At 54.3% G+C, this 27,957-nt stretch overlaps 2 protein-coding genes across 3 annotated transcripts in view; both read left to right on the top strand.

The window, feature by feature from the left end:
- Nucleotides 1–56: 56 nt before the first annotated feature.
- On the top strand, nt 57–13,265 carry SNX4 (sorting nexin 4; the record flags this gene model as incomplete). Its single annotated transcript, XM_075285491.1, is given in 16 exon segments — nt 57–146; nt 4,593–4,714; nt 4,796–4,931; nt 7,303–7,452; nt 7,615–7,662; nt 8,587–8,642; nt 9,161–9,233; nt 9,820–9,881; nt 9,968–10,033; nt 10,270–10,359; nt 10,734–10,833; nt 11,387–11,431; nt 11,433–11,541; nt 11,637–11,696; nt 11,699–11,748; nt 12,131–13,265. Coding segments are annotated over 16 exon segments (1,305 nt in total), but the record flags the coding sequence as incomplete, so codon positions are not given.
- A 3,880-nt stretch (nt 13,266–17,145) lies between these two features.
- The window catches only part of ZNF148 (zinc finger protein 148), a 19,011-nt gene continuing 8,199 nt past the window's right edge, over nt 17,146–27,957 (top strand). The window contains exons 1-4 of one of the 2 annotated variants that reach the window (XM_075284729.1): nt 17,146–17,229; nt 22,447–22,749; nt 26,018–26,197; nt 26,276–26,399. In XM_075284729.1, the coding sequence (XP_075140830.1) occupies nt 22,459–22,749; nt 26,018–26,197; nt 26,276–26,399 (595 nt within the window). In that variant the 5' untranslated portion in view covers nt 17,146–17,229; nt 22,447–22,458. The remainder of the gene's footprint in view (nt 17,230–22,446; nt 22,750–26,017; nt 26,198–26,275; nt 26,400–27,957) is intronic. The other variant, XM_075284730.1, reaches the window with a different exon arrangement.

Raw genomic sequence — 27,957 nt, 5'->3', positions numbered from 1 at the left:
TCACCCGGACCCGAGTGACTGTTGATATCGGAGGCCGGTGACAGCGGAGAGTATGAGCGGGGAGGAGGCCGCAGGGCTGTTTGACAAACGAAGATACCGAGGCCGGAGAGGAGAGAGCGGGCGGCGGCCTAGCGGGGGCGGAAGTGGTGTGTGCATGCTGCAGACTATCCCTCCTGCCCTGCGCAGCGAACAGCCCTAGTACTGCAGACTATCCCTCATCTTCCCCCTACTCTGCAGACTCTCTCTCCCTCCCCCCTGCTCTGCAGACTCTCTCTCCCTCCCCCCTGCTCTGCAGACCTCCTCTCTCCCTCCCCCCTGCTCTGCAGACTCCTCTCTCCCTCCCCCCTGCTCTGCAGACCTCTCTCTCCCCCCTGCTCTGCGACTCTCTCTCTCTCCCACCTGCTCTGCAGACTCTCTCTCCCTCCCCCCTGCTCTGCTGACTCTCCTCTCTCTCCCACCCTGCTCTGCAGACTCTCTCTCTCCCACCTGCTCTGCAGACTCTCTCTCGCCTGCTGCAGACTCTCCTCTCCCCTGCTCTGCAGACTCTCTCTCTCCCCCTGCTCTGCAGACTCTCTCTCTTCCCCCTGCTCTGCAGACTCTCTCTCCCTCCCCCCTGCCTCTGCAGACTCTCTCTCCTCCCCCCTGCTCTGCAGACTCTCCTCTCCTCCCCCCCTGCTCTGCAGACTCTCTCTCCCCCCTGCTCTGCAGACTCTCTCTCCCCCCTGCTCTGCAGACTCTCTCTCTCCCCCTGCTCTGCAGACTCTCCTCTTCCCCCTGCTCTGCAGACTCTCTCTCTCCCCCCTGCTCTGCAGACTCTCTCTCCCCCCCTGCTCTGCAGACTCTCTCTCTCCCCCTGCTCTGCAGACTCTCTCTCTCCCCCTGCTCTGCAGACTCTCTCTCCCCCCCTGCTCTGCAGACTCTCTCTCTCCCCCTGCTCTGCAGACTCTCTCTCCCCCCTGCTCTGCAGACTCTCTCTCCCCCCTGCTCTGCAGACTCTCTCTCTCCCCCCTGCTCTGCAGACTCTCTCTCTCCCCCCTGCTCTGCAGACTCTCTCTCTCCCCCCCTGCTCTGCAGACTCTCTCTCCCCCTGCTCTGCAGACTCTCTCTCCCCTGCCTGCAGACTCTCTCTCCCCCTGCTCTGCAGACTCTCTCTCTCCCCCCTGCTCTGCAGACTCTCTCTCCCCCTGCTCTGCAGACTCTCTCTCTCCCCCTGCTCTGCAGACTCTCTCTCCCCCCTGCTCTGCAGACTCTCTCTCTCCCCCCTGCTCTGCAGACTCTCTCTCCCCCCTGCTCTGCAGACTCTCTCTCCCCCCTGCTCTGCAGACTCTCTCTCTCCCCCTGCTCTGCAGACTCTCTCTCCCCCCTGCTCTGCAGACTCTCTCTCCCCCTGCTCTGCAGACTCTCTCTCTCCCCCTGCTCTGCAGACTCTCTCTCTCCCCCCTGCTCTGCAGACTCTCTCTCCCCCTGCTCTGCAGACTCTCTCTCTCCCCCTGCTCTGCAGACTCTCTCTCCCCCTGCTCTGCAGACTCTCTCTCTCCCCCTGCTCTGCAGACTCTCTCTCCCCCCTGCTCTGCAGACTCTCTCTCCCCCCTGCTCTGCAGACTCTCTCTCTCCCCCCTGCTCTGCAGACTCTCTCTCCCCCCTGCTCTGCAGACTCTCTCTCTCCCCCCTGCTCTGCAGACTCTCTCTCTCCCCCCTGCTCTGCAGACTCTCTCTCTCCCCCCTGCTCTGCAGACTCTCTCTCTCCCCCTGCTCTGCAGACTCTCTCTCTCCCCCCTGCTCTGCAGACTCTCTCTCTCCCCCCTGCTCTGCAGACTCTCTCTCTCCCCCCTGCTCTGCAGACTCTCTCTCTCCCCCTGCTCTGCAGACTCTCTCTCTCCCCCCTGCTCTGCAGACTCTCTCTCTCCCCCCTGCTCTGCAGACTCTCTCTCTCCCCCCTGCTCTGCAGACTCTCTCTCTCCCCCCTGCTCTGCAGACTCTCTCTCTCCCCCCTGCTCTGCAGACTCTCTCTCTCCCCCCTGCTCTGGCAGACTCTCTCTCTCCCCCCTGCTCTGCAGACTCTCTCTCTCCCCCCTGCTCTGCAGACTCTCTCTCTCCCCCCTGCTCTGCAGACTCTCTCTCTCCCCCCTGCTCTGCAGACTCTCTCTCTCCCCCTGCTCTGCAGACTCTCTCTCTCCCCCCTGCTCTGCAGACTCTCTCTCTCCCCCCTGCTCTGCAGACTCTCTCTCTCCCCCCTGCTCTGCAGACTCTCTCTCTCCCCCCTGCTCTGCAGACTCTCTCTCTCCCCCTGCTCTGCAGACTCTCTCTCTCCCCCTGCTCTGCAGACTCTCTCTCTCCCCCCTGCTCTGCAGACTCTCTCTCTCCCCCCTGCTCTGCAGACTCTCTCTCTCCCCCCTGCTCTGCAGACTCTCTCTCTCTCCCCCCTGCTCTGCAGACTCTCTCTCTCCCCCCTGCTCTGCAGACTCTCTCTCTCCCCCCTGCTCTGCAGACTCTCTCTCTCCCCCCTGCTCTGCAGACTCTCTCTCTCCCCCCCTGCTCTGCAGACTCTCTCTCTCCCCCCCTGCTCTGCAGACTCTCTCTCTCCCCCCCTGCTCTGCAGACTCTCTCTCTCCCCCCCTGCTCTGCAGACTCTCTCTCTCCCCCCTGCTCTGCAGACTCTCTCTCTCCCCCCTGCTCTGCAGACTCTCTCTCTCCCCCCCTGCTCTGCAGACTCTCTCTCTCCCCCCCTGCTCTGCAGACTCTCTCTCTCCCCCCCTGCTCTGCAGACTCTCTCTCTCCCCCCTGCTCTGCAGACTCTCTCTCTCCCCCCTGCTCTGCAGACTCTCTCTCTCCCCCCTGCTCTGCAGACTCTCTCTCTCCCCCCTGCTCTGCAGACTCTCTCTCTCCCCCCCTGCTCTGCAGACTCTCTCTCTCCCCCTGCTCTGCAGACTCTCTCTCTCCCCCCTGCTCTGCAGACTCTCTCTCTCCCCCCTGCTCTGCAGACTCTCTCTCTCCCCCCTGCTCTGCAGACTCTCTCTCTCTCCCCCCCTGCTCTGCAGACTCTCTCTCTCCCCCCCTGCTCTGCAGACTCTCTCTCCTCCCCTGCTCTGCAGACTCTCTCTCTCTCCACCTGCTCTGCAGACTCTCTCTCTCCCCACCCTGCTCTGCAGACTCTCTCTCCACCTGCTCTGCAGACTCTCTCTCCCCCCTGCTCTGCAGACTCTCTCTCCCCCCTGCTCTGCAGACTCTCTCTCTCCCCCCTGCTCTGCAGACTCTCTCTGCTCTGCAGACTCTCTCTCTCCCACCTGCTCTGCAGACTCTCTCTCTCCCCCCTGCTCTGCAGACTCTCTCTCTCCACCTGCTCTGCAGACTCTCTCTCCCCCCCTGCTCTGCAGACTCTCTCTCTCCCCCCTGCTCTGCAGACTCTCTCTCTCCACCTGCTCTGCAGACTCTCTCTCTCTCCCCACCTGCTCTGCAGACTCTCTCTCTCCCCCCCTGCTCTGCAGACTCTCTCTCTCCCCCCCTGCTCTGCAGACTCTCTCTCTCCCCCCCTGCTCTGCAGACTCTCTCTCTCCCCCCTGCTCTGCAGACTCTCTCTCTCTCCACCTGCTCTGCAGACTCTCTCTCTCTCCACCTGCTCTGCAGACTCTCTCTCCCCCTGCTCTGCAGACTCTCTCTCTCCCCCTGCTCTGCAGACTCTCTCTCCCCCCCTGCTCTGCAGACTCTCTCTCTCCCCCCCCTGCTCTGCAGACTCTCTCTCTCCCCCCCTGCTCTGCAGACTCTCTCTCTCCCCCCCTGCTCTGCAGACTCTCTCTCTCCCCCCCTGCTCTGCAGACTCTCTCTCTCCCCCCCTGCTCTGCAGACTCTCTCTCTCCCCCCCTGCTCTGCAGACTCTCTCTCTCCCCCCCTGCTCTGCAGACTCTCTCTCTCCCCCCCTGCTCTGCAGACTCTCTCTCTCCCCCCCTGCTCTGCAGACTCTCTCTCTCCCCCCCTGCTCTGCAGACTCTCTCTCCCCCCCTGCTCTGCAGACTCTCTCTCCCCCCTGCTCTGCAGACTCTCTCTCCCATCCTGCTCTGCAGACTCTCTCTCTCCCCCTGCTCTGCAGACTCTCTCTCTCTCCACCTGCTCTGCAGACTCTCTCTCTCCCCCCCCCTGCTCTGCAGACTCTCTCTCTCCCCCCCCTGCTCTGCAGACTCTCTCTCTCCCCCCCCCCCTGCTCTGCAGACTCTCTCTCTCTCCCCACCTGCTCTGCAGACTCTCTCTCTCCCCCCTGCTCTGCAGACTCTCTCTCTCTCCACCTGCTCTGCAGACTCTCTCTCCTCCCCCCCCCCTGCTCTGCAGACTCTCTCTCTCCCCCCCTGCTCTGCAGACTCTCTCTCTCCACCTGCTCTGCAGACTCTCTCTCTCTCTCCCCACCTGCTCTGCAGACTCTCTCTCTCTCCCCACCTGCTCTGCAGACTCTCTCTCTCTCTCCACCTGCTCTGCAGACTCTCTCTCTCCCCCCCTGCTCTGCAGACTCTCTCTCTCCCCCCCTGCTCTGCAGACTCTCTCTCTCCCACCCTAGTTGTTCCCGCTCTGTCTCATAATTTTGACATTTTTTTCTCTGTGTTCAGATGTCGGGGGAAGAATCTTTATTAAAGAAATTTGAGATCAGTGTTTCAGAGGCCGAGAAACGGACTGGAAAAAATGCAGTGAACATGCAGGAAACGTACACTGCGTATCTGATAGAAACCAGGTGAGGAGCGCGGCCGCCATGTTGCGGCCGGGTGTGCGGGGTAGGGGGTTTCAGAGTAGCTGAGACCTTTGTTTCTTCTAGGTTGTTGGACCCTCACAATGAAGGCCACAGCTCCCTGGATTGTCTGTGGAGGAGATACAGCGAGTTTGAGCTGCTGCGCAATTTCCTGTCCGTCACCTATCCCTTCGTGGTCGTCCCGCCGTTGCCAGAGAAAAGGGTAAAGTTCATGCAATGGCTTCTTGGATCGCTCCTGTACACATCGTATAGAGGGATGTTCTGCACCACCTCTAAGACAACCTCCATTATCTCACATCCGGCAAATAAAAGCGGACCCGGCACAGATGCGGCAACCATCCGATAATGTGACAAATGCGCTTCTCCTTGATACATTATAAAACGGCTTTATTTACAGACACATACACTACACGTTTCTGGCGCCAAACTCGCCCTTCTTCAGGTAATTGGTTCTAAAAAAATGTATATAAAAACCCCCCTCTCTCATATGTGTATTATAGCCTATAGTGTCCGCGATGAAACCGATACAACGTAACAAGCGTCCAAATACAGAAACGGGGGAAACCCTCATATATAAAGAATCCGATTGACACATGCAAAGAAACGCCAATCCTCAAATCGTGCAGGAATGTAACACAGACCAAAGATTTGCCATAAAACAGGGCTGCTATTCACACTGAGATAATGCAGAAGAAGATGCGTTTATACGGTATTAAGTGTTCCTAACCTCAACATAACAAAGGTAAAAGTAAAGCGCCCCCCCCCCCTCTGTTTCTGTATTTGGGCGCTTGTAACGTTGTATCGGTTTCATCAAGGACACTATAGGCTATAATACACGTATATGAGAGAGGGGGGGTTTTATGTACATTGTTTTTTAGAACCAATACAACTGAAGAAGGGCGAGTTTGGCGCCTGAAATGTGTAGTGCATGTGTCTGTAAATAAAGGCGTTTTTTAATACATCAAGGAGAAGCGCATTTCTGTCACATTATCGGATGGTTGCCGCATCTGTGTTGGGTCCGTTTTTATTTGCCACTGTTTACACACCCAAGAGGTGAAGAGAGGACTGCGGCCGCACCTACCTGAGGAAGAAACCTTCCATTTACTAAGTGTTTGGCCACCATGGAGTTGTGACTTAGTTTCACAACTTCAGAAGGTGAGCTCTGCTCTTATATTTGTAACTCACTATCAAAATTACTTCACTATGGGCTGCTCGCTGTCTGCACCGAAACAAATCCTGAGACCAGAGCATGAAGCCGGCCCCATAATCTCTCCTGTGCTCTGCGACTGCCCTGGACAAGGGGAAGGGGGCGCTCTGCAGCAGGTCTGGACAAGGGGAAGGGGGCGCTCTGCAGCAGGTCTGGACAAGGGGAAGGGGGCGCTCTGCGGCAGGTCTGGACAAGGGGAAGGGGGCGCTCTGCGGCAGGTCTGGACAAGGGCAAGGGGGCGCTCTGCGGCAGGTCTGGACAAGGGCAAGGGGGCGCTCTGCGGCAGGTCTGGACAAGGGGAAGGGGGCGCTCTGCGGCAGGTCTGGACAAGGGGGAAGGGGGCGCTCTGCGGCAGGTCTGGACAAGGGCAAGGGGGGCGCTCTGCGGCAGGTCTGGACAAGGGCAAGGGGGCGCTCTGCGGCAGGTCTGGACAAGGGCAAGGGGGGGCGCTCTGCGGCAGGTCTGGACCAAGGCAAGGGGGCGCTCTGCGGCAGGTCTGGACAAGGGCAAGGGGGCGCTCTGCGGCAGGTCTGGACAAGGGCAAGGGGGCGATCTGCGGCAGGTCTGGACAAGGGCAAGGGGGCGCTCTGCGGCAGGTCTGAACAAGGGCAAGGGGGCGCTCTGCGGCAGGTCTGGACAAGGGCAAGGGGGCGCTCTGCGGCAGGTCTGGACAAGGGGGCGCTCTGCGGCAGGTCTGGACAAGGGGGCGCTCTGCGGCAGGTCTGGACAAGGGGGCGCTCTGCGGCAGGTCTGGACAAGGGCAAGGGGGCGCTCTGCGGCAGGTCTGGACAAGGGGGCGCTCTGCGGCAGGTCTGGACAAGGGCAAGGGGGCGCTCTGCGGCAGGTCTGGACAAGGGCAAGGGGGCGCTCTGCGGCAGGTCTGGACAAGGGGGCGCTCTGCGGCAGGCCTGGACAAGGGCAAGGGGGCGCTCTGCGGCAGGTCTGGACAAGGGCAAGGGGGCGCTCTGCGGCAGGTCTGGACAAGGGCAAGGGGGCGCTCTGCGGCAGGTCTGGACAAGGGCAAGGGGGCGCTCTGCGGCAGGTCTGGACAAGGGCAAGGGGGCGCTCTGCGGCAGGTCTGGACAAGGGCAAGGGGGCGCTCTGCGGCAGGTCTGGACAAGGGCAAGGGGGCGCTCTGCGGCAGGCCTGGCATGAATGAGCTCCTGTAATCTCGTCACACCTCATCGCTTCACGTGAACCCTCAGAGCGGTACCCTAGGATTACCATTTGGGGGTGCTTCAGAGTTTCAGCACTGTACTTGAATCTAACACATTAGTCATCTTCCAGGCCTCGGGGGCCCTGTGCAGGTGTTGTGTGGCCCTCTGGAGCCCTCCTTGTTGTCTCATACTGCTCCCTATATTTGTAGGCTGAGTTTGTGTGGCACAAGCTGTCGGCTGATAACATGGACCCCGACTTTGTGGAGAGGAGGAGGATCGGCCTGGAGAACTTCCTTCTGCGTGTGGCGTCTCACCCCGTCCTCTGTCACGACAAGATCTTCACCTCATTTCTTAATCAGGTATGTTCCCCCTGCCTGTGCGGTCGTCTCCTCGGCGCCCTCTTTCCATCTCCATCACATCCAGGTATTCTCCTGCAGTCACGGCTGGCGCCGATCCTTGCTCTGGTGCGTTACCTGCTATGGCTTCGCTCCCTTCTGACATGGACATCTTGTTTTCTCCAGGAGAACGGCTGGAAGGAGGCGATGAACGAGGCCGGACTGCAAGTGAAGGTACAGTCTCCTGGGGCAGAGGCGATAGTGCTTGTACATGTTCACACCTTGCAGAAAGTCTCAGGATATTTATACACTGGGACTTCAGCACATCATCTCAGTCTCCCGCTTCCACCCAGATGTCTGGCGCCGGGTGTAAAACGGGGCGAACGCCGTAACTTGTGGGTTTCCACTGTGTTACACGGTGCAGACTCCTTACAGTGCCTGGCATTTTCTCTGATCGCGGACATGTTGGGCATCTGAGGCCGCACTTCGATATAAATTTGTTGTTGCTGTGACCGGGCCAAAGAATCTGAGGAATACGTGGAAGATGTTGTAGTGGGGCGACAGACGGCTCGTCACGCTGTAGTGGACACTGTGGCCTCCCTGCTGGCTGCTACCCGGGGTGACATCTGCAAGCGGCGTGTTCAGTTTGTCAGTATGAATAAAGCTTTATTCCCCAGGTTGGTACAGATACGGTCACGGCGAGACGACAGAGCTTTGTGTGAGGGCTGAAATGCGCTGGATTCTGGTCGGTGGAGCCCCATAAGGGCCGTGTTTTGTGGCCGTATCTATCACCCTAAGGGGGAATTCACACGGAGTAAAGTGGCGCACAATCTGGCACGTCAGCAGTTTGAGCGCTCAAAAAGATCCCATTGATTTCAATGGGGGTGACAATCGTATACGACGCGTAATTTTGCGGGCGCAAAATTACATGCCGTATACGATCATAACTCCCATTGAAATCAATGGGATCTTTTTGAGCGCTCAAACTGCTGACACGCCATATACGAGCCAGATTGTGCGCCACTTTACTCTGTGTGAATTCCCCCTAAGTAGCGTGCTGGTGGCCGGACCGCAGCTGTGCCGTATGGTGCCTGCTTGGCACAGTCAGGGTTAATCGCCTCTCGCCCTGGATTTTACCTCTTGTTCTTCCTCTTGTAGACGGACTCCAGGCTGAAGGCACTAAATGCAACTTTTCGGGTCAAAAATCCAGACAAGTGAGTATGAGAGGAGGACGCGGGCCCTAAAGTCACAATGAATGCAACTGCGAACAAAGACCTCGTACAAGGAAATATCTGAATGTACATTTGATGTGCAATGTCTGTTTCTGTCCTGCTCATACAGCTGAAGGTTTGTTACAATGCCGTGTAAATCCTGTGTGGCCTTAACAGCCTGCAGTCCCCTGATACGCTGGAGCAGAAGAGCAGAGAGCTTTGTTCTGTTATTTAGCTCCCAGCTGATTGTCTGCACTGATACACTGTCACAACCCCTCAGCTGTGTGAGCAGACTAAAGGGGTTATCCGGGCCCATCTATTTCTAAAACTGACTAACCCCTTTAAGACTGAATCACTTACATCCAGTGACAGCAAGCAGAGATCTTGGCCATTATAGACAAAGTTTATCAGGATGGCTGATTATTATTGTGGCTGCCGGGTGGGGGTGGTAGTGGGTTTATTTGGGGGGGGGGGTCTTCTGCAGCCCCTCCTGGTTATAACAGCCATCTCCTGTCCTGCAGGCGCTTCACAGAGCTGAAACACTACAGTGACGAGTTGCAGGCCGTCATCTCCCACCTCCTGCGGGTCCGTGCGGTGAGTGATCTGTAGATGTAGGATTAGAGGGGGAGGGGGTTACACTTTTAGTCTGAGCATCTATGGCACAATCCATAGGATAGGCCACAATTTCCACGGACCCCCATTTGTGGCCGCAGTGAAGAGGTGAAGGCGGATCTCCATTCGAGGCTGTGCGTTCATACAAATGATCGGAGACCCCCGCGCAGTCATGTCTGTCTTCACTGTGACCGCAGATGAGGGTCAGGGGACCCCACACTCTGGTTTGAGTAGGGGGCCCTCATGTAGTGTTCATTTATGGCATGTCCTGTAGATGTAGCCATAGATACCCAGCCTGAAGTCTCCCTTTAAGGGGCAGTTGGGAATGAGCCCTGCAAGGACCTGGACGTGTTAAGGACCAGTTATTCACAGCCTGCACCGACAAGGCATTGATGGGTTATTACTGTCCCCGATCACTCTATACACATTTCTGTGTATACAGCCATGCCGCGGCTTCCTTCTGACCCCTATTGTCCCCAATGTGCTGATGGGTTCAGGGGCTTTGATGGGGTGATTGTACACAATGGCTTCTATCATTATATTCAATGTTTATTTCCGTGTCCCGCAGCGAGTGGCGGATCGGCTCTACGGTGTGTACAAAGTGCACGGGAATTATGGGCGAGTGTTCAGGTCAGTATCTGGTAGTCGGGTTCGGTGGGGGAGGGGCGACGTATAGACATTTGTAATATGTATTTACAGCGTTTATTTGTCCACAGTGAATGGAGTGCGATAGAAAAGGAGATGGGCGACGGTCTGCAGAGCGCCGGACATCACATGGACGTGTAAGCCAATAGATCCTGAGATTACGTCTAAGGGCTAAAGAAGTGGCCGCAGGGTGGCAGATTTCTTCTTTTGTCTGCGTTGAACCCTTTATGTTTAGGGTGATATTCAGATGAGACACTGCGCTCTGTAGTCTGTGACTCGCCAGCTGTTACAAGGCCACAACTCCCAGCATGTCATGGCCGCACTCATGTTCCTCTTAGGGTCACGTAGCTGAATGTTCTCCTGGTCTCTGCAGGTACGCCGCTTCCATCGACGACATCCTGGAGGAGGAAGAGCACTACGCTGATCAGCTCAAGGAATATCTATTCTATGCCGAAGCTCTAAGGTACCGTCTCCATATCTGCAGCACACGTGGCGCTAGTCATTGCATGCGGCTCGGCCACCATGGTCTTAGCACAGGTCCCTGCCCAAATCCTCACCAGCAGGCGCCAAGGCAGGTGGTCAGTCAGGAGGGACTAGTCTGTCTTGGTTTATCGGAGTTTATGAACAGGATTATTAGATGTTCCAGACCATTGGCTAGACATGGACGTTCATAGATCCCCTGTGCTGGGGATGTCCTAGGCTAGTGCCGGACTATCGGCTGCTTCTCAGTAAGTCTTGTAAGATTTGCTGCCAGATTAGCAGACTTTTCCTATATTGGTGATCCATAACTAGGGGGCAGTGGCTGCGCTTCCTAACCCTGCGGTGCTTCTACTTTAGGTCTGTGTGCAGGAAACATGAGCTGATGCAGTACGACCTGGAGATGTCTGCGCTGGATCTGACCTCTAAGAAGCAGCAGTGTGAGGAGCTGGCCACAGGGGTAGGTAGAGACGTGCCGAAAACTGCACCCAACCCTTAACCACCAAGAGGTGTCTGACCCTTGGGACTCCCAGAAAGAGTGGGGTGCATGTGTAGCTACTGCTCCATTCTAACCTTCTTTAACCGGAGACGGTTAATCACATTGCTGCTGGCTCCCATCACCGTACGCGTCCCGTTGCTGCTGGCTCCCATCGCCGCACGCGTCCCGTTGCTGCTGGCTCCCATCGCCGCACGCGTCCCGTTGCTGCTGGCTCCCATCGCCGCACGCGTCCCGTTGCTGCTGGCTCCCATCGCCGCACGCGTCCCGTTGCTGCTGGCTCCCATCGCCGCACGCGTCCCGTTGCTGCTGGCTCCCATCGCCGCACGCATCCCATGGCAGGGTTAACGGCCGACTGTCTGGACATTTGAAGGCAATGGGCAGTCTGCAAGCAATTAAAGAAATGTCAGGGAGTCTATTGGATGTAACTGTAGATGAGTCTAAGGGTTGTGGCCTGTACGTCGCGGACCTCGCACTCCGGCTGTTCATACTGACCTTTCTCTGTTTTGCTCCTCAGACTGTGAGAACTTTTTCACTGAAGGGAATGACCAGCAAACTGTTTGGGTCAGGAGACTCCGGAGCAGAGAGAGGCCAAAATCAAGCTGCTGGAGGAACAGATCGAGGAGGGCCAGGAGCAGCTCAAGGTGCAGAACGAGGAGAAGCAGGTGCGTAGTGGAGGAGTCTGGATCTAATGCTTCATGTTCTTAAAGGAGAAGTGCACATAATAGAAAAGCTGTAGATGATGTTGGTGATTTGGTTTTTTAGAGACTTTGTGCAGAACGCCTGGCTGGAGATCGAACGGTTTAAGGATCAGAAGAATCGGGACCTGAGGAGGCGCTGATCAACTACGCTGTCATGCAGATCAGCATGTGCAAGAAGGTGGGCGACTCCTGTCCGCTGTATACAGTGTAATCTGACTAAGGAAGCTGGAGTCTGAAAGTATTTGCACCCCCTATTAATTAACAGTTTTGGCTCCGCCCACAGCAGTATGACATCAGATCGCACGCCATACAGTCATTCGCCATAGGAAGGTCTGTGGGAAGGAGATTACAAATGGATAGGATATTATGCCGCCATATGTAACTGCTAATAACATGATGGCAATGTAACCACACTCGAAGTGATTGCTCTGTCCTCAGCTACACCAGAATAGTTTATGCAGAGTCCCCCGGTTTAGGGGTACCTGCTCCCAGAACAAGGGGCTCTTGTCTGTATGACACATGTGATAACCATTGATCTGCTTCACCTCCATTGTCTGCAGGGCATCCAGGTCTGGACTAACGCTAAGGAATGTTTCAGCAAGATGTGACTCCTGGAGTCCAACGTTTTGGGTTCTCAAGTTCCTGAGCTAAAGCTGGAGCCTAATCTCCTGGGAATTTGGGTGTCCTCTGCCTCGATCATGGAACCTGTAGAGAGTTTCAGAAACAGATGACCAGGAGCCATCATGGCGGTGACGTGTGGAGGACGGCTCCGCTCTCATGCCAAGACTCTTTCTGATTGTTTGCTATGTGACGTCTCAGGCCTTGGTGCCAACAGATCTGCTACGGACTTCTCTATATCCTCTAAATTAGGCCTGAAGGAAAGCCCTGTCCCCTGGAGCCCGTGCAATGAAAGGGATAATGTGACGCTGCTATTGCCATAGGTTTGGGACCGTCTTTGGCCAGTGTATACAAGACCCCACTTCCCAGGTACACTTGGTCATCTCAGTAATGCCGGAGTCAGTGGTCACTTTGTGCCTTTTGCCCCAGTGATGTCACTAGATCTTGCCTGAAGGACCGGCCTGGGATCCCCTGATCCCTGAGGATTCAGACATGGCGTTGTCCTTCACTCGCAGGAGCTCAGAGGTATAACTGTGTATATTGAGCCCTGCTGCCGTCTTCCGATAGTAAAATTTCCATCCAAGTTGAATATGAGTTTCAATCTCTCAACATTTCCAAGCTCTTAGGCCACATCAAGAGGCTAAAAAGGTTCTGTCCTAATCTGCTGATACAGCTGAGGGATTGGTACAGTCGTATCCAGTCTAGACAAACAATTCCAACTCATTGCCTGAGAATGTGCTTATAAACTGGATGTAATTGTAACAACCCCTCAGCTGCGCAAGCAGCTCTAGGTCAGGATGGGTTATCTAGGGATATTGGAAATGGTGAGAACCAGGAGCAGCCCCTTCCCTCGCCGCAGGGCTCTGTCGGGCCTGGTACTTGTCTCCTGCATGTCACTCTGACTCGCCCATTCTTCTTCTTCTTCTTGGTCACTTTTCCTCTTATTGATGAGAATTTTCTTACATTCCTGGTGCCAAATCCTCAATAAATTATAACTTCATCTGCTCTACAACATCTCCGAAGGTTCATTTATTGTGTGGTCTTTAATGAAACGTGGACGTGACAGCGGCCGGGCGCCTGGTGCTTGTGTCTTACACGCTCAGAGGGATCTGGGGTTAGAGTTTCATCTAGAATAGACCATTGACCATGAAAGAACTGCCTGAATGAGGTCTGAGACGTCTTCACCGGTCGTACCTGTGCCAGCTCCGTAGTAGGATGATTCCTCACCACAGCCGCCTTCCTTCAGGACCGACGTCCGATAGACTCTGGCGACAGCGGAAGATCCAACGTCCTATAAATTCTATGGATTCTCAATGGAGGAAGCCAAAGTTGTAGGAAAGATCATTTGGGATCCAGTCACGTTCGGAGGAGATCCAAGAACAATCTCTAATAGTGATGGTGACCAATATATACTGTGCAGGAGCGGGGGGAAGGTCTTCTCGATGGTGCTATATACTGTGCTCAATGAAGGCCTTGGATACAGCTATCGATGCTGCCATGATGTGTCTTCCCAGGAAAACTGCAAGAACCAAGATCAGGCCCTGCAGTATTAGGAGATTGTCAGCACAAAAAGTGGCGTGAAGTCCGAACCGCGCCCCATTACCAGCCCCCGCCCTGACCCTCGCCAGACACAGCGACAACTGTCAATATATTAGTAGCCCTTTCTGTTATTAAAAAAGTGGGAACAAAACAAATCCCCCCCCCCCATATTGCTTTTAACGTATTAAAAATAAAGTTATATCCTTCAGAACTGGATGTGTCATAAAGCTTGTCTGGTCGTCTACCAGGGAGAAGGAAGTCTGCAAACCACGCCTCCTTTCTGGCTAAGCCACGCCTCCATCCCGGCTAAGCCACGCCTTTTCCTAGAGGAAGGGGCAAAAAAAATATCCAAAAGAAATGTTGAGCGTGGGCCGTTACCAGATTCTACTGCGTTCTGAATAGTAAATGTGCCCGCGCCCCGGTGGGCATTGTATCTTTGTAACACCCTCAAAGATGGATTTCCTGTCATGTGACTTTAGTAAAGGTCACATGACATGAATGGCTGCAGAGTTAGGGTGTGGATGTTATTGTGACAACCCCTGAGGAACCGCCCCAAGCTGGGGTAGACTATAGTAAATCTGTCAGGCCACACCCCCTCCTGATAAACGGGACCCTGGAGACAAAGTGAGGACCAATTTTGGGTGGAAATGGGGAAAAGCGTTACTGACTCTTACTCCAGCGTCAAAATCAAATGTCTCCTAATGAATTAACGAAGATTATTTTGCATATTTACTTTCATAGGAATAAATGATGTAAAATCAATAGCGAATCCCCCTGACACTTCCAGCAGCGAGGGGGGGAGGGGCCATCGTTATTATCTGATGTAAGACGAATTATATTGAAGGAATCTGCAAAGTTTTCATTCAGTTTTCCCGTATTTTTGGGCTGATTGTGTCTACAATGAAGGTTTGTGGGCAGAGAAAATCTCATAGACAGCAGCACAGCCTATGATCACTATGTATCTGCCACCCATAGACCGCAGGGCAGCGTAAGATCACTGAGGGGGTATTATACTACGTAGGGGTCACTGAGGGGGTATTATACTACGTAGGGGGTCACTGAGGGGCTATTATACTACGTAGGGGGTCACTGAGGGGGTATTATACTACGTAGGGGTCACTGAGGGGGTATTATACCACGTAGGGGTCACTGAGGGGGTATTATACTACGTAGGGGTCACTGAGGGGACATTATACTACGTAGGGGGTCACTGAGGGGCTATTATACTACGTAGGGGTCACTGAGGGGGTATTATACTACGTAGGGGGTCACTGAGGGGGTATTATACTACGTAGGGGGTCACTGAGGGGCTATTATACTAGGTAGGGGTCACTGAGGGGGTATTATACTACGTAGGGGGTCACTGAGGGGCTATTATACTACGTAGGGGTCACTAAGGGGGTATTATACTACGTAGGGGGTCACTGAGGGGCTATTATACTACGTAGGGGTCACTGAGGGGGCATTATACTACGTAGGGGTCACTGAGGGGGTGTTATACTACGTAGGGGGTCACTGAGGGGATATTATACTACGTAGGGGTCACTGAGGGGGTATTATACTATGTAAGGGTCGCTGAGGGGGTATTATACTACGTAGGGGTCACTGAGGGGGTATTATACTACATAGGGGTCACTGAGGGGGTATTATACTACACAGGGGTCACTAAGGGGGTATTATACTATGTAGGGGGTCACGGAGGGGGTATTATACTATGTAGGGGGTCACTGAGGGGGGTATTATACTATGTAGGGACTGAGGGGGTATTATACTACATAGGGGTTACTGAGGGGGGTATTATACTATGTAGGGGTCACTGAGGGGGTATTATACTACATCGGGGTCACTGAGGGGGTATTATACTATGTAAGGGTCACTGAGGGGGGTATTATACTACATTGGGGGTCACTGAGGGGGTATTATACTATGTAGGGGTCACTGAGGGGGTATTATACTATGTAAGGGTCACTGAGGGGGTATTATACTACATTGGGGTCACTGAGGGGGTATTATACTATGTAGGGGTCACTGAGGGGGTATTATACTACATTGGGGTCACTGAGGGGGTATTATACTATGTAGGGGTCACTGAGGGGGTATTATACTACATCGGGGTCACTGAGGGGGTATTATACTACATCGGGGTCACTGAGGGGGTATTATACTATGTAAGGGTCACTGAGAGGGTATTATACTACATAGGGGTTACTGAGGGGGTATTATACTATGTAGGGGTCACTGAGGGGGTATTATACTACATTGGGGTCACTGAGGGGGTATTATACTACATTGGGGTCACTGAGGGGGTATTATACTATGTAGGGGTCACTGAGGGGGTATTATACTACATTGGGGTCACTGAGGGGGTATTATACTACATTGGGGTCACTGAGGGGGTATTATACTATGTAGGGGTCACTGAGGGGGTATTATACTACATTGGGGTCACTGAGGGGGTATTATACTACATTGGGGTCACTGAGGGGGTATTATACTACATTGGGGTCACTGAGGGGGTATTATACTATGTAGGGGTTACTGAGGGGGTATTATACTACATTGGGGTCACTGAGGGGGTATTATACTATGTAGGGGTCACTGAGGGGGTATTATACTACATCGGGGTCACTGAGGGGGTATTATACTATGTAGGGGTCACTGAGGGGGTATTATACTACATCGGGGTCACTGAGGGCTATTATACTACATCGGGGTCACTGAGGGGGTATTATACTATGTAGGGGTCACTGAGGGGGTATTATACTACATCGGGGTCACTGAGGGGGTATTATACTATGTAGGGGGTCACTGAGGGGGTCTTATAATGGAGGGCGGGCACCAGTTGGGCATTGTGCTGTGAGGCGGCTCTATGCTCGTGTTGACTTCCAGTGACCAGGACGCCATTGTCATCCCTGCGGTGTCATCTGGTGGCCAATCATGACACGGCCTCAGGAAAGTAAACGTCTGTCACAGACGCGGCCGCACAGGGACCAACATGGAGCAGATTTTGCCTTTTCACCTCCATTTATACAATAGGGCTGATGACTATGTGATGGCCACCATGGCTGACAGGATCCACATACAGTGACGTAATAGCCCGACTACAGCGGCTCCGACTACTGGGCACCATATACAGGCTCCGCCTATGGCAAAGCAGGGGCGTCACCCACATCAGCCAATCACGTCACTGCTTACAGCGCCTCATTTTTGGGGAAAAAAATGAAAGCTGCTGTGTGATTGGCTGCTGGAGAGCGCGTCTCCTGTGAGGAGATTCTTGCCGCCGCTTGTGTGCTCGGTTCCGTGGCTGTGCCGGCGCTGTGTCGTATATTTCATACGGTAATTCAGCGTCGTACACATCAGGCCGCCCCCGCCCTTCCTTCTCCCGGCATGCCTTGCGCGGGGCCGCCCAGTCTCCGGTTCCGGTTCCGGTGGGGGAGGAGGAAGAAGCCGCCACTGACACCGGTTGGACCGGCCCGGAGCCCGGGACTCAGGGGGATGCGGGGTGAGTGCCGGAGCCGAGCCATAAAGAGACGTGACGGCAGGCGAGAGGCCTGAGCCGGGGAAAGAAAGTCAGAAAACTCCGGCCATGAGAGGAGAGAACAGGCCGGAACCGGGAGAACCGGGACTGGGGGAGGGGAGAAGTGTGTCCATGTAACGGAGGAGGGGGGAGAAGTGTGTCCATGTAACGGAGGAGGGGGGGGAGAAGTGTGTCCATGTAACGGGGGAGGGGGGAGAAGTGTGTCCATGTAACGGGGGAGGGGGGAGAAGTGTGTCCATGTAACGGGGGAGGGGGGAGAAGTGTGTCCATGTAACGGGGGAGGGGGGAGAAGTGTGTCCATGTAACGGAGGAGGGGGGGGGAGAAGTGTGTCCATGTAACGGGGGGGGGGAGAAGTGTGTCCATGTAACGGGGGAGGGGGGAGAAGTGTGTCCATGTAACGGGGGAGGGGGGAGAAGTGTGTCCATGTAACGGGGGAGGGGGGAGAAGTGTGTCCATGTAACGGGGGAGGGGGGAGAAGTGTGTCCATGTAACGGAGGAGGGGGGGGGAGAAGTGTGTCCATGTAACGGGGGAGGGGGAGAAGTGTGTCCATGTAACGGAGGAGGGGGGAGAAGTGTGTCCATGTAACGGAGGAGGGGGGGGGAGAAGTGTGTCCATGTAACGGGGGAGGGGGGAGAAGTGTGTCCATGTAACGGGGGAGGGGGGAGAAGTGTGTCCATGTAACGGAGGAGGGGGAGAAGTGTGTCCATGTAACGGGGGAGGGGGGAGAAGTGTGTCCATGTAACGGGGGAGGGGGGGAGAAGTGTGTCCATGTAACGGAGGAGGGGGAGAAGTGTGTCCATGTAACGGAGGAGGGGGGAGAAGTGTGTCCATGTAACGGAGGAGGGGGGAGAAGTGTGTCCATGTAACGGAGGAGGGGGGAGAAGTGTGTCCATGTAACGGAGGAGGGGGGAGAAGTGTGTCCATGTAACGGGGGAGGGGGGAGAAGTGTGTCCATGTAACGGGGGAGGGGGGAGAAGTGTGTCCATGTAACGGGGGAGGGGGGAGAAGTGTGTCCATGTAACGGGGGAGGGGGGAGAAGTGTGTCCATGTAACGGGGGAGGGGGGAGAAGTGTGTCCATGTAACGGGGGAGGGGGGAGAAGTGTGTCCATGTAACGGGGGAGGGGGGAGAAGTGTGTCCATGTAACGGAGGAGGGGGGAGAAGTGTGTCCATGTAACGGAGGAGGGGGGAGAAGTGTGTCCATGTAACGGAGGAGGGGGGGAGAAGTGTGTCCATGTAACGGAGGAGGGGGGAGAAGTGTGTCCATGTAACGGAGGAGGGGGGAGAAGTGTGTCCATGTAACGGAGGAGGGGGAGAAGTGTGTCCATGTAACGGAGGAGGGGGGAGAAGTGTGTCCATGTAACGGAGGAGGGGGGAGAAGTGTGTCCATGTAACGGAGGAGGGGGGAGAAGTGTGTCCATGTAACGGAGGAGGGGGGAGAAGTGTGTCCATGTAACGGAGGAGGGGGGAGAAGTGTGTGACTATATAATAGAGAAGGGGGGAGAAGTGTGTCCATGTAACGGAGGAGGGGGAGAGAAGTGTGTCCATGTAACGGAGGAGGGGGGGAGAAGTGTGTCCATGTAACGGGGGAGGGGGGAGAAGTGTGTCCATGTAACGGAGGAGGGGGGAGAAGTGTGTCCATGTAACGGAGGAGGGGGGGAGAAGTGTGTCCATGTAACGGAGGAGGGGGGAGAAGTGTGTGGACTATATAATAGAGAAGGGGGGAGAAGTGTGTCCATGTAACGGAGGAGGGGGGGAGAAGTGTGTCCATGTAACAGGGGAGGGGGGGAGAAGTGTGTCCATGTAACGGAGGAGGGGGGGAGAAGTGTGTCCATGTAACGGAGGAGGGGGGAGAAGTGTGTTCATGTAACGGAGGAGGGGGGAGAAGTGTGTCCATGTAACGGAGGAGGGGGGAGAAGTGTGTCCATGTAACGGAGGAGGGGGGAGAAGTGTGTCCATGTAACGGAGGAGGGGGGAGAAGTGTGTCCATGTAACGGAGGAGGGGGGAGAAGTGTGTCCATGTAACGGAGGAGGGGGGAGAAGTGTGTCCATGTAACGGAGGAGGGGGGAGAAGTGTGTCCATGTAACGGAGGAGGGGGGAGAAGTGTGTCCATGTAACGGAGGAGGGGGGAGAAGTGTGTGACTATATAATAGAGAAGGGGGGAGAAGTGTGTCCATGTAACGGAGGAGGGGGGAGAAGTGTGTCCATGTAACGGAGGAGGGGGGAGAAGTGTGTCCATGTAACGGAGGAGGGGGAGAAGTGTGTCCATGTAACGGAGGAGGGGGGAGAAGTGTGTCCATGTAACGGAGGAGGGGGGAGAAGTGTGTCCATGTAACGGGGGAGGGGGGAGAAGTGTGTCCATGTAACGGGGGAGGGGGGGGAGAGGGGGGGAGTGTGTCCATGTAACGGAGGAGGGGGGGAGAAGTGTGTCCATGTAACGGAGGAGGGGGAGAAGTGTGTCCATGTAACGGAGGAGGGGGGGGAGAAGTGTGTCCATGTAACGGGGGAGGGGGGAGAAGTGTGTCCATGTAACGGGGGAGGGGGGAGAAGTGTGTCCATGTAACGGGGGAGGGGGGAGAAGTGTGTCCATGTAACGGGGGAGGGGGGAGAAGTGTGTCCATGTAACGGAGGAGGGGGGAGAAGTGTGTCCATGTAACGGAGGAGGGGGGAGAAGTGTGTCCATGTAACGGAGGAGGGGGAGAAGTGTGTCCATGTAACGGGGGAGGGGGGAGAAGTGTGTCCATGTAACGGGGAGGGGGAGAAGTGTGTCCATGTACGAGGAGGGGGGGAGAAGTGTGTCCATGTAACGGGGGAGGGGGGAGAAGTGTGTCCATGTAACGGAGGAGGGGGGGAGAAGTGTGTCCATGTAACGGAGGAGGGGGGAGAAGTGTGTCCATGTAACGGAGGAGGGGGGAGAAGTGTGTCCATGTAACGGAGGAGGGGGGAGAAGTGTGTCCATGTAACGGAGGAGGGGGGAGAAGTGTGGTCCATGTAACGGAGGAGGGGGGAGAAGTGTGTCCATGTAACGGAGGAGGGGGGAGAAGTGTGTCCATGTAACGGAGGAGGGGGGAGAAGTGTGTGACTATATAATAGAGAAGGGGGGAGAAGTGTGTCCATGTAACGGAGGAGGGGGGAGAAGTGTGTCCATGTAACGGAGGAGGGGGGGAGAAGTGTGTCCATGTAACGGAGGAGGGGGGAGAAGTGTGTCCATGTAACGGGGGAGGGGGGAGAAGTGTGTCCATGTAACGGGGGAGGGGGGAGAAGTGTGTCCATGTAACGGAGGAGGGGGGGGAGAAGTGTGTCCATGTAACGGGGGAGGGGGGAGAAGTGTGTCCATGTAACGGAGGAGGGGGGGAGAAGTGTGTCCATGTAACGGAGGAGGGGGGAGAAGTGTGTCCATGTAACGGAGGAGGGGGGAGAAGTGTGTCCATGTAACGGGGGAGGGGGGAGAAGTGTGTCCATGTAACGGGGGAGGGGGGAGAAGTGTGTCCATGTAACGGGGGAGGGGGGAGAAGTGTGTCCATGTAACGGGGGAGGGGGGAGAAGTGTGTCCATGTAACGGGGGAGGGGGGAGAAGTGTGTCCATGTAACGGGGGAGGGGGGAGAAGTGTGTCCATGTAACGGGGGAGGGGGGAGAAGTGTGTCCATGTAACGGGGGAGGGGGGAGAAGTGTGTCCATGTAACGGGGGAGGGGGGAGAAGTGTGTCCATGTAACGGGGGAGGGGGGAGAAGTGTGTCCATGTAACGGAGGAGGGGGGGGAGAAGTGTGTCCATGTAATAGAGGAGGGGGAGAAGTGTGTCCATGTAACGGAGGAGGGGGGAGAAGTGTGTCCATGTAATAGAGGAGCCATGATGTCCTTATTGTGGTCAGGTTATATTCTCATACATGTAGTGTCCTCCTGATAACCAGCCATGATGTCCTTATTGTGGTCAGGTTATCTTCTTATACGCATTGTGACGTAGGGGTGTCATGGCTTCCATACAGGCGCTGCTCCCCCAAACACCCACAAGGGTCAGTTGTTTCTGGGTAGCCAGTTTACCTATCACTATATGTTTGGCTTGTGAGCGGTCACACATGGGAAGAACATACAGACTCCAAAACTGAAATCAAACCCAGGATCCCAGGCAGCAGAGCGAACTACTGAACCACCATACTACCTGTAGGTAACGGGCCCTGCCTCACATTAACGGGCCCGGCCTCACATTAAGGGGCCCGGCCTCACATTAAGGGGCCCGGCCTCACATTGACGGGCCCGGCCTCACATTGACGGGCCCGGCCTCACATTGACGGGCCCGGCCTCACACGAAAGGGCCCTGCCTCACACGAAAGGGCCCGGCCTCACACGAAAGGGCCCGGCCTCACACTAAAGGGCCCGGCCTCACACTAAAGGGCCCGGCCTCACACTAAAGGGCCCGGCCTCACACTAAAGGGCCCGGCCTCACACTAAAGGGCCCGGCCTCACACTAAAGGGCCCGGCCTCACACTAAAGGGCCCGGCCTCACACTAAAGGGCCCGGCCTCACACTAAAGGGCCCGGCCACTTTCAGACCAATGTGATTGTTTGTATAATAAGTAGTTGTACAATTCTCTGTTTCCTCCCAGTTTGTAGATCTCGGCTTGCTATCATTCAGTCTGCTTACCTCTAGTGGATGAAATTCTGACCATGGTCATGTAAAGTATGGTCATGTGATGTACGGTGTATGGTCATGTGATGTATGGTCTATGGTCATGTGATGTATGGTCTATGGTCATGTGATGTATGGTCTATGGTCATGTGATGTATGGTTTATGGTCATGTGATGTATGGTCACGTGATGTATGGTCTATGGTCATGTGATGTACACAAGTGCACAGTTCGTTGTGTCATAGCCCAGTAATCAGACATCTTTGTACATCACATGACCATAGACCGTACATCACATGACCATAGACCGTACATCACATGACCATAGCCCGTACATCACATGACCATAGACCATACATCACATGACCATAGACCGTACATCACATGACCATAGACCATACATCACATGACTATAGACCATACATCACATGACCATAGACCGTACATCACATGACCATACACCGTACATCACATGACCATAGACCATACATCACATGTAATAATCGTATGGGGTACATACACATCTGCTCATCCATTCTCCATATATTCTTTCAGGTCTCTGTGTGAATGATGAACATTGAAAGTAGCAGCATTGATGGTTTTCTTAAATGTGGCCACACAAGTGTCCTGCAGTCTCCTTCCAGGGGTCTGCCAGGAATAGGGGGAGTTGAGCGGCCCTCCTCCTCCACCACATTGCCACGGACCGTCTCCAGCCTTGGCGTGGACGGCACAGTCTTATCTGTACGCGAGGAGATGATGTCACAAGATGAGCTGATGGTACAGGAGGAAACGGTGAAAAATGATGAGGAAGAGATGGACGCCCACGGAAGACTCCTGCCATCGGGGTTCCAGTATGCGGTCAGTATAGGACCCCTATGTACACCCCCAGTATAGGACCCCTATGTACACCCCCAGTATAGGACCCCTATGTACACCCCCAGTATAGGACCCCTATGTACACCCCCAGTATAGGACCCTTATGTACACCCCCAGTATAGGACCCTTATGTACACCCCCAGTATAGAACCCCTATGTACACCCCCAGTATAGGACCCCTATGTACACCCCCAGTATAGGACCCCTATGTACACCCCCAGTATAGGACCCCTATGTACACCCCCAGTATAGGACCCCTATGTACACCCCCAGTATAGGACCCCTATGTACACCCCCAGTATAGGACCCCTATGTACACCCCCAGTATAGGACCCCTATGTACACCCCCAGTATAGGACCCCTATGTACACCCCCAGTATAGGACCCCTATGTACACCTCCAGTATAGGACCCCAATGTACACCCCCAGTATAGGACCCCTATGTACACCCCCAGTATAGGACCCCTATGTACACCCCCAGTATAGGACCCTTATGTACACCTCCAGTATAGGACCCCTATGTACACCCCCAGTATAGGACCACTATGTACACCCCCAGTATAGGACCCCTATGTACACCCCAGTATAGGACCCCTATGTACACCCCCAGTATAGGACCCCTATGTACACCCCCAGTATAGGACCCCTATGTACACCTCCAGTATAGGACCCCTATGTACACCCCAGTATAGGACCCCTATGTACACCCCCAGTATAGGACCCCTATGTACACCCCCAGTATAGGACCCCTATGTACACCTCCAGTATAGGACCCCTATGTACACCCCAGTATAGGACCCCTATGTACACCCCCAGTATAGGACCCCTATGTACACCCCCAGTATAGGACCCCTATGTACACCCCCAGTATAGGACCCCTATGTACACCCCCAGTATAGGACCCCTATGTACACCTCCAGTATAGGACCCCAATGTACACCCCCAGTATAGGACCCCTATGTACACCCCCAGTATAGGACCCTTATGTACACCTCCAGTATAGGACCCCTATGTACACCCCCAGTATAGGACCACTATGTACACCCCCAGTATAGGACCCCTATGTACACCCCAGTATAGGACCCCTATGTACACCCCCAGTATAGGACCCCTATGTACACCCCCAGTATAGGACCCCTATGTACACCCCCAGTATAGGACCACTATGTACACCCCCAGTATAGGACCCCTATGTACACCCCAGTATAGGACCCCTATGTACACCCCCAGTATAGGACCCCTATGTACACCTCCAGTATAGGACCCCTATGTACACCTCCAGTATAGGACCCCTATGTACACCCCCGTATAGGACCCCTATGTACACCCCCAGTATAGGACCCCTATGTACACCTCCAGTATAGGACCCCTATGTACACCCCCGTATAGGACCCCTATGTACACCTCCAGTATAGGACCCCTATGTATACCCCGTCTATATTAGTCCCTGAATTGGATATTCAGCTGGAAATTGGGTTTTATGACCTAAACAAGAATTGTATTATATGTGGGAAAATTGGTATATCATAAAGTTCTGCAGCAGCTGAGGTGTATTATGAGGTTCTGCAGCAGCTGAGGTGTATTATGAGGTTCTGCAGCAGCTGAGGTGTATGATGAGGTTCTGCAGTAGCTGAGGTGTGTACTATGAGGTTCTGCAGCAGCTGAGGTGTGTACTATGAGGTATTGCAGCAGCTGAGGTGTGTACTATGAGGTTCTGCAGCAGCTGAGGTGTGTATGATGAGGTTCTGCAGCAGCTGAGGTTTATTATGAGGTTCTGCAGCAGCTGAGGTGTGTACTATGAGGTTCTGCAGCAGCTGAGATGTGTATGATGAGGTTCTGCAGCAGCTGAGGTGTGTACTATGAGGTTCTGCAGCAGCTGAGATGTGTATGATGAGGTTCTGCGGCAGCTGAGGTGTGTACTATGAGGTTCTGCAGCAGCTGAGGTGTGTATGATGAGGTTCTGCAGCAGCTGAGGTGTGTATGATGAGGTTCTGCAGCAGCTGAGGTGTGTATGATGAGGTTCTGCAGCAGCTGAGGTGTGTATGATGAGGTTCTGCAGCAGCTGAGGTGTGTATGATGAGGTTCTGCAGCAGCTGAGGTGTGTACTATGAGGTTCTGCAGCAGCTGACGTGTGTAGTATGAGGTTCTGCAGCAGCTGAGGTGTGTATGATGAGGTTCTGCAGCAGCTGAGGTGTGTATGATGAGGTTCTGCAGCAGCTGAGGTGTGTATGATGAGGTTCTGCAGCAGCTGAGGTGTGTACTATGAGGTTCTGCAGCAGCTGAGGTGTGTAGTATGAGGTTCTGCAGCAGCTGAGGTGTGTACTATGAGGTTCTGCAGCAGCTGAGATGTGTATGATGAGGTTCTGCAGCAGCTGAGGTGTGTACGATGAGGTTCTGCAGCAGCTGAGGTGTGTATGATGAGGTTCTGCAGCAGCTGAGGTGTGTATGATAATGTTCTGCAGCAGCTGAGGTGTGTACTATGAGGTTCTGCAGCAGCTGAGGTGTGTATTATGAGGTTCTGCAGCAGCTGAGGTGTGTATTATGATGTTCTGCTGCAGCTGAGGTGTGTATGATGAGGTTCTGCAGCAGCTGAGGTGTGTATTATGATGTTCTGCTGCAGCTGAGGTGTGTATGATGAGGTTCTGCAGCAGCTGAGGTGTATTATGAGGTTCTACAGCAGCTGAGGTGTGTATGATGAGGTTCTGCAGCAGCTGAGGTGTGTATGATGAGGTTCTGCAGCAGCTGAGGTGTGTATGATGAGGTTCTGCAGCAGCTGAGGTGTGTATGATGAGGTTCTGCAGCAGCTGAGGTGTGTATGATGAGGTTCTGCAGCAGCTGAGGTGTGTATGATGAGGTTCTGCAGCAGCTGAGGTGTGTACTATGAGGTTCTGCAGCAGCTGAGATGTGTACGATGAGGTTCTGCAGCATTTGAGGTGTGTACGATGAGGTTCTGCAGCAGCTGAGGTGTGTACTATGAGGTTCTGCAGCAGCTGAGGTGTGTACGATGAGGTTCTGCAGCAGCTGAGGTGTATTATGAGGTTCTACAGCAGCTGAGGTGTGTACGATGAGGTTCTGCAGCAGCTGAGGTGTGTACGATGAGGTTCTGCAGCAGCTGAGGTGTATTATGAGGTTCTACAGCAGCTGAGGTGTGTACGATGAGGTTCTGCAGCAGCTGAGGTGTGTACGATGAGGTTCTGCAGCAGCTGAGGTGTGTACTATCCTCTGCTCTATGGTTTTGCGGTGTTTGTAGTATGGTTGGAGTAGAGTTCAGCGTCTGATAGATTTGGCGGCTTCCTCACAACAGGTTCATGTGAAACAAGAGATGAAATTCACAGATGAAATGGAATCGCAATTGACAGAGAACAAGCAGCTGACGGAGCCGGTCGACCTCCAGAAGAAGAAAAAACGGAAGCAGAGATCTCCAGCCAAGGTATAGCAGAGGCGAGTGTGCGCAGGAGAGATGTGACGTGGCCGAGCACTGCCGCTAATCTCTGACTCTATCTTTCAGATCCTCACTATTAATGAAGACGGCTCGCTGGGTCTGAAGATCCCCAAATGTCACGTGTGCGAGCATTGCAACGCGGCGTTCAGAACCAACTATCACCTGCAGAGACACGTCTACATCCACACAGGTAAGAGCCCTGAGCCGCAGCTAGTCTGAACAGTGACAAGTACAGGTATATGTGCAGCACTCTGCAGGGATTCTCCAGAATAGTAGTCCTATGGCGTAGGTTAAATGTCACAAATAAGGCCCACCCACTGTCCACTCTCCGAGGCTTTGAAGACTGGCATTAGTAACGTCAGTCTTTATAAAGCTGCCCCGATATGTGCGACGCCCCAGCACCACAGGCAGCAGTTTTAGGCCCCGGTGCCTGAGCAGGTCACTTATTGCTGTAGGTTTCCGCAGTTTTCATGCTTTGCAATTCATAGGTCAAAACTACTGACCTGCAGCAAAGATGTGACCTTTACGTGTTTCACCCAGTGACCTGCAGCAAAGATGTGACCTTTACGTGTTTCACCCAGTGACCTGCAGCAAAGATGTGACCTTTACGTGTTTCACCCAGTGACCTGCAGCAAAGATGTGACCTTTACGTGTTTCACCCAGTGACCTGCAGCAAAGATGTGACCTTTACGTGTTTCACCCAGTGACCTGCAGCAAAGATGTGACCTTTACGTGTTTCACCCAGTGACCTGCAGCAAAGATGTGACCTTTACGTGTTTCACCCCAGTGACCTGCAGCAAAGATGTGACCTTTACGTGTTTCACCCAGTGACCTGCAGCAAAGATGTGACCTTTACGTGTTTCACAACAGTGACCTGCAGCAAAGATGTGACCTTTACGTGTTTCACCCAGTGACCTGCAGCAAAGATGTGACCTTTACGTGTTTCACCCAGTGACCTGCAGCAAAGATGTGACCTTTACGTGTTTCACCCAGTGACCTGCAGCAAAGATGTGACCTTTACGTGTTTCACCCAGTGACCTGCAGCAAAGATGTGACCTTTACGTGTTTCACCCAGTGACCTGCAGCAAAGATGTGACCTTTACGTGTTTCACCCAGTGACCTGCAGCAAAGATGTGACCTTTACGTGTTTCACCCCAGTGACCTGCAGCAAAGATGTGACCTTTACGTGTTTCACCCAGTGACCTGCAGCAAAGATGTGACCTTTACGTGTTTCACCCAGTGACCTGCAGCAAAGATGTGACCTTTACGTGTTTCACCCCAGTGACCTGCAGCAAAGATGTGACCTTTACGTGTTTCGCCCCAGTCACCTGCAGCAAAGACGTGACCTTTACGTGTTTCACCCAGTGACCTGCAGCAAAGACGTGACCTTTACGTGTTTCACCCCAGTGACCTGCAGCAAAGATGTGACCTTTACGTGTTTCGCCCCAGTCACCTGCAGCAAAGACGTGACCTTTACGTGTTTCACCCCAGTGACCTGCAGCAAAGACGTGACCTTTACGTGTTTCGCCCCAGTCACCTGCAGCAAAGACGTGACCTTTACGTGTTTCGCCCCAGTGACCTGCAGCAAAGACGTGACCTTTACGTGTTTCACCCCAGTGACCTGCAGCAAAGATGTGACCTTTACGTGTTTCGCCCCAGTCACCTGCAGCAAAGACGTGACCTTTACGTGTTTCACCCCAGTGACCTGCAGCAAAGACGTGACCTTTACGTGTTTCGCCCCAGTCACC

The sequence above is a fragment of the Leptodactylus fuscus genome, chromosome 8 (genome assembly GCF_031893055.1).
Source record: "Leptodactylus fuscus isolate aLepFus1 chromosome 8, aLepFus1.hap2, whole genome shotgun sequence".
In the NCBI taxonomy this organism is placed as follows: Eukaryota; Metazoa; Chordata; class Amphibia; order Anura; family Leptodactylidae; genus Leptodactylus; species Leptodactylus fuscus.
Note: the sequence above shows the minus strand (reverse complement) of the source record. Positions and strands in the feature narration are given on the sequence as shown.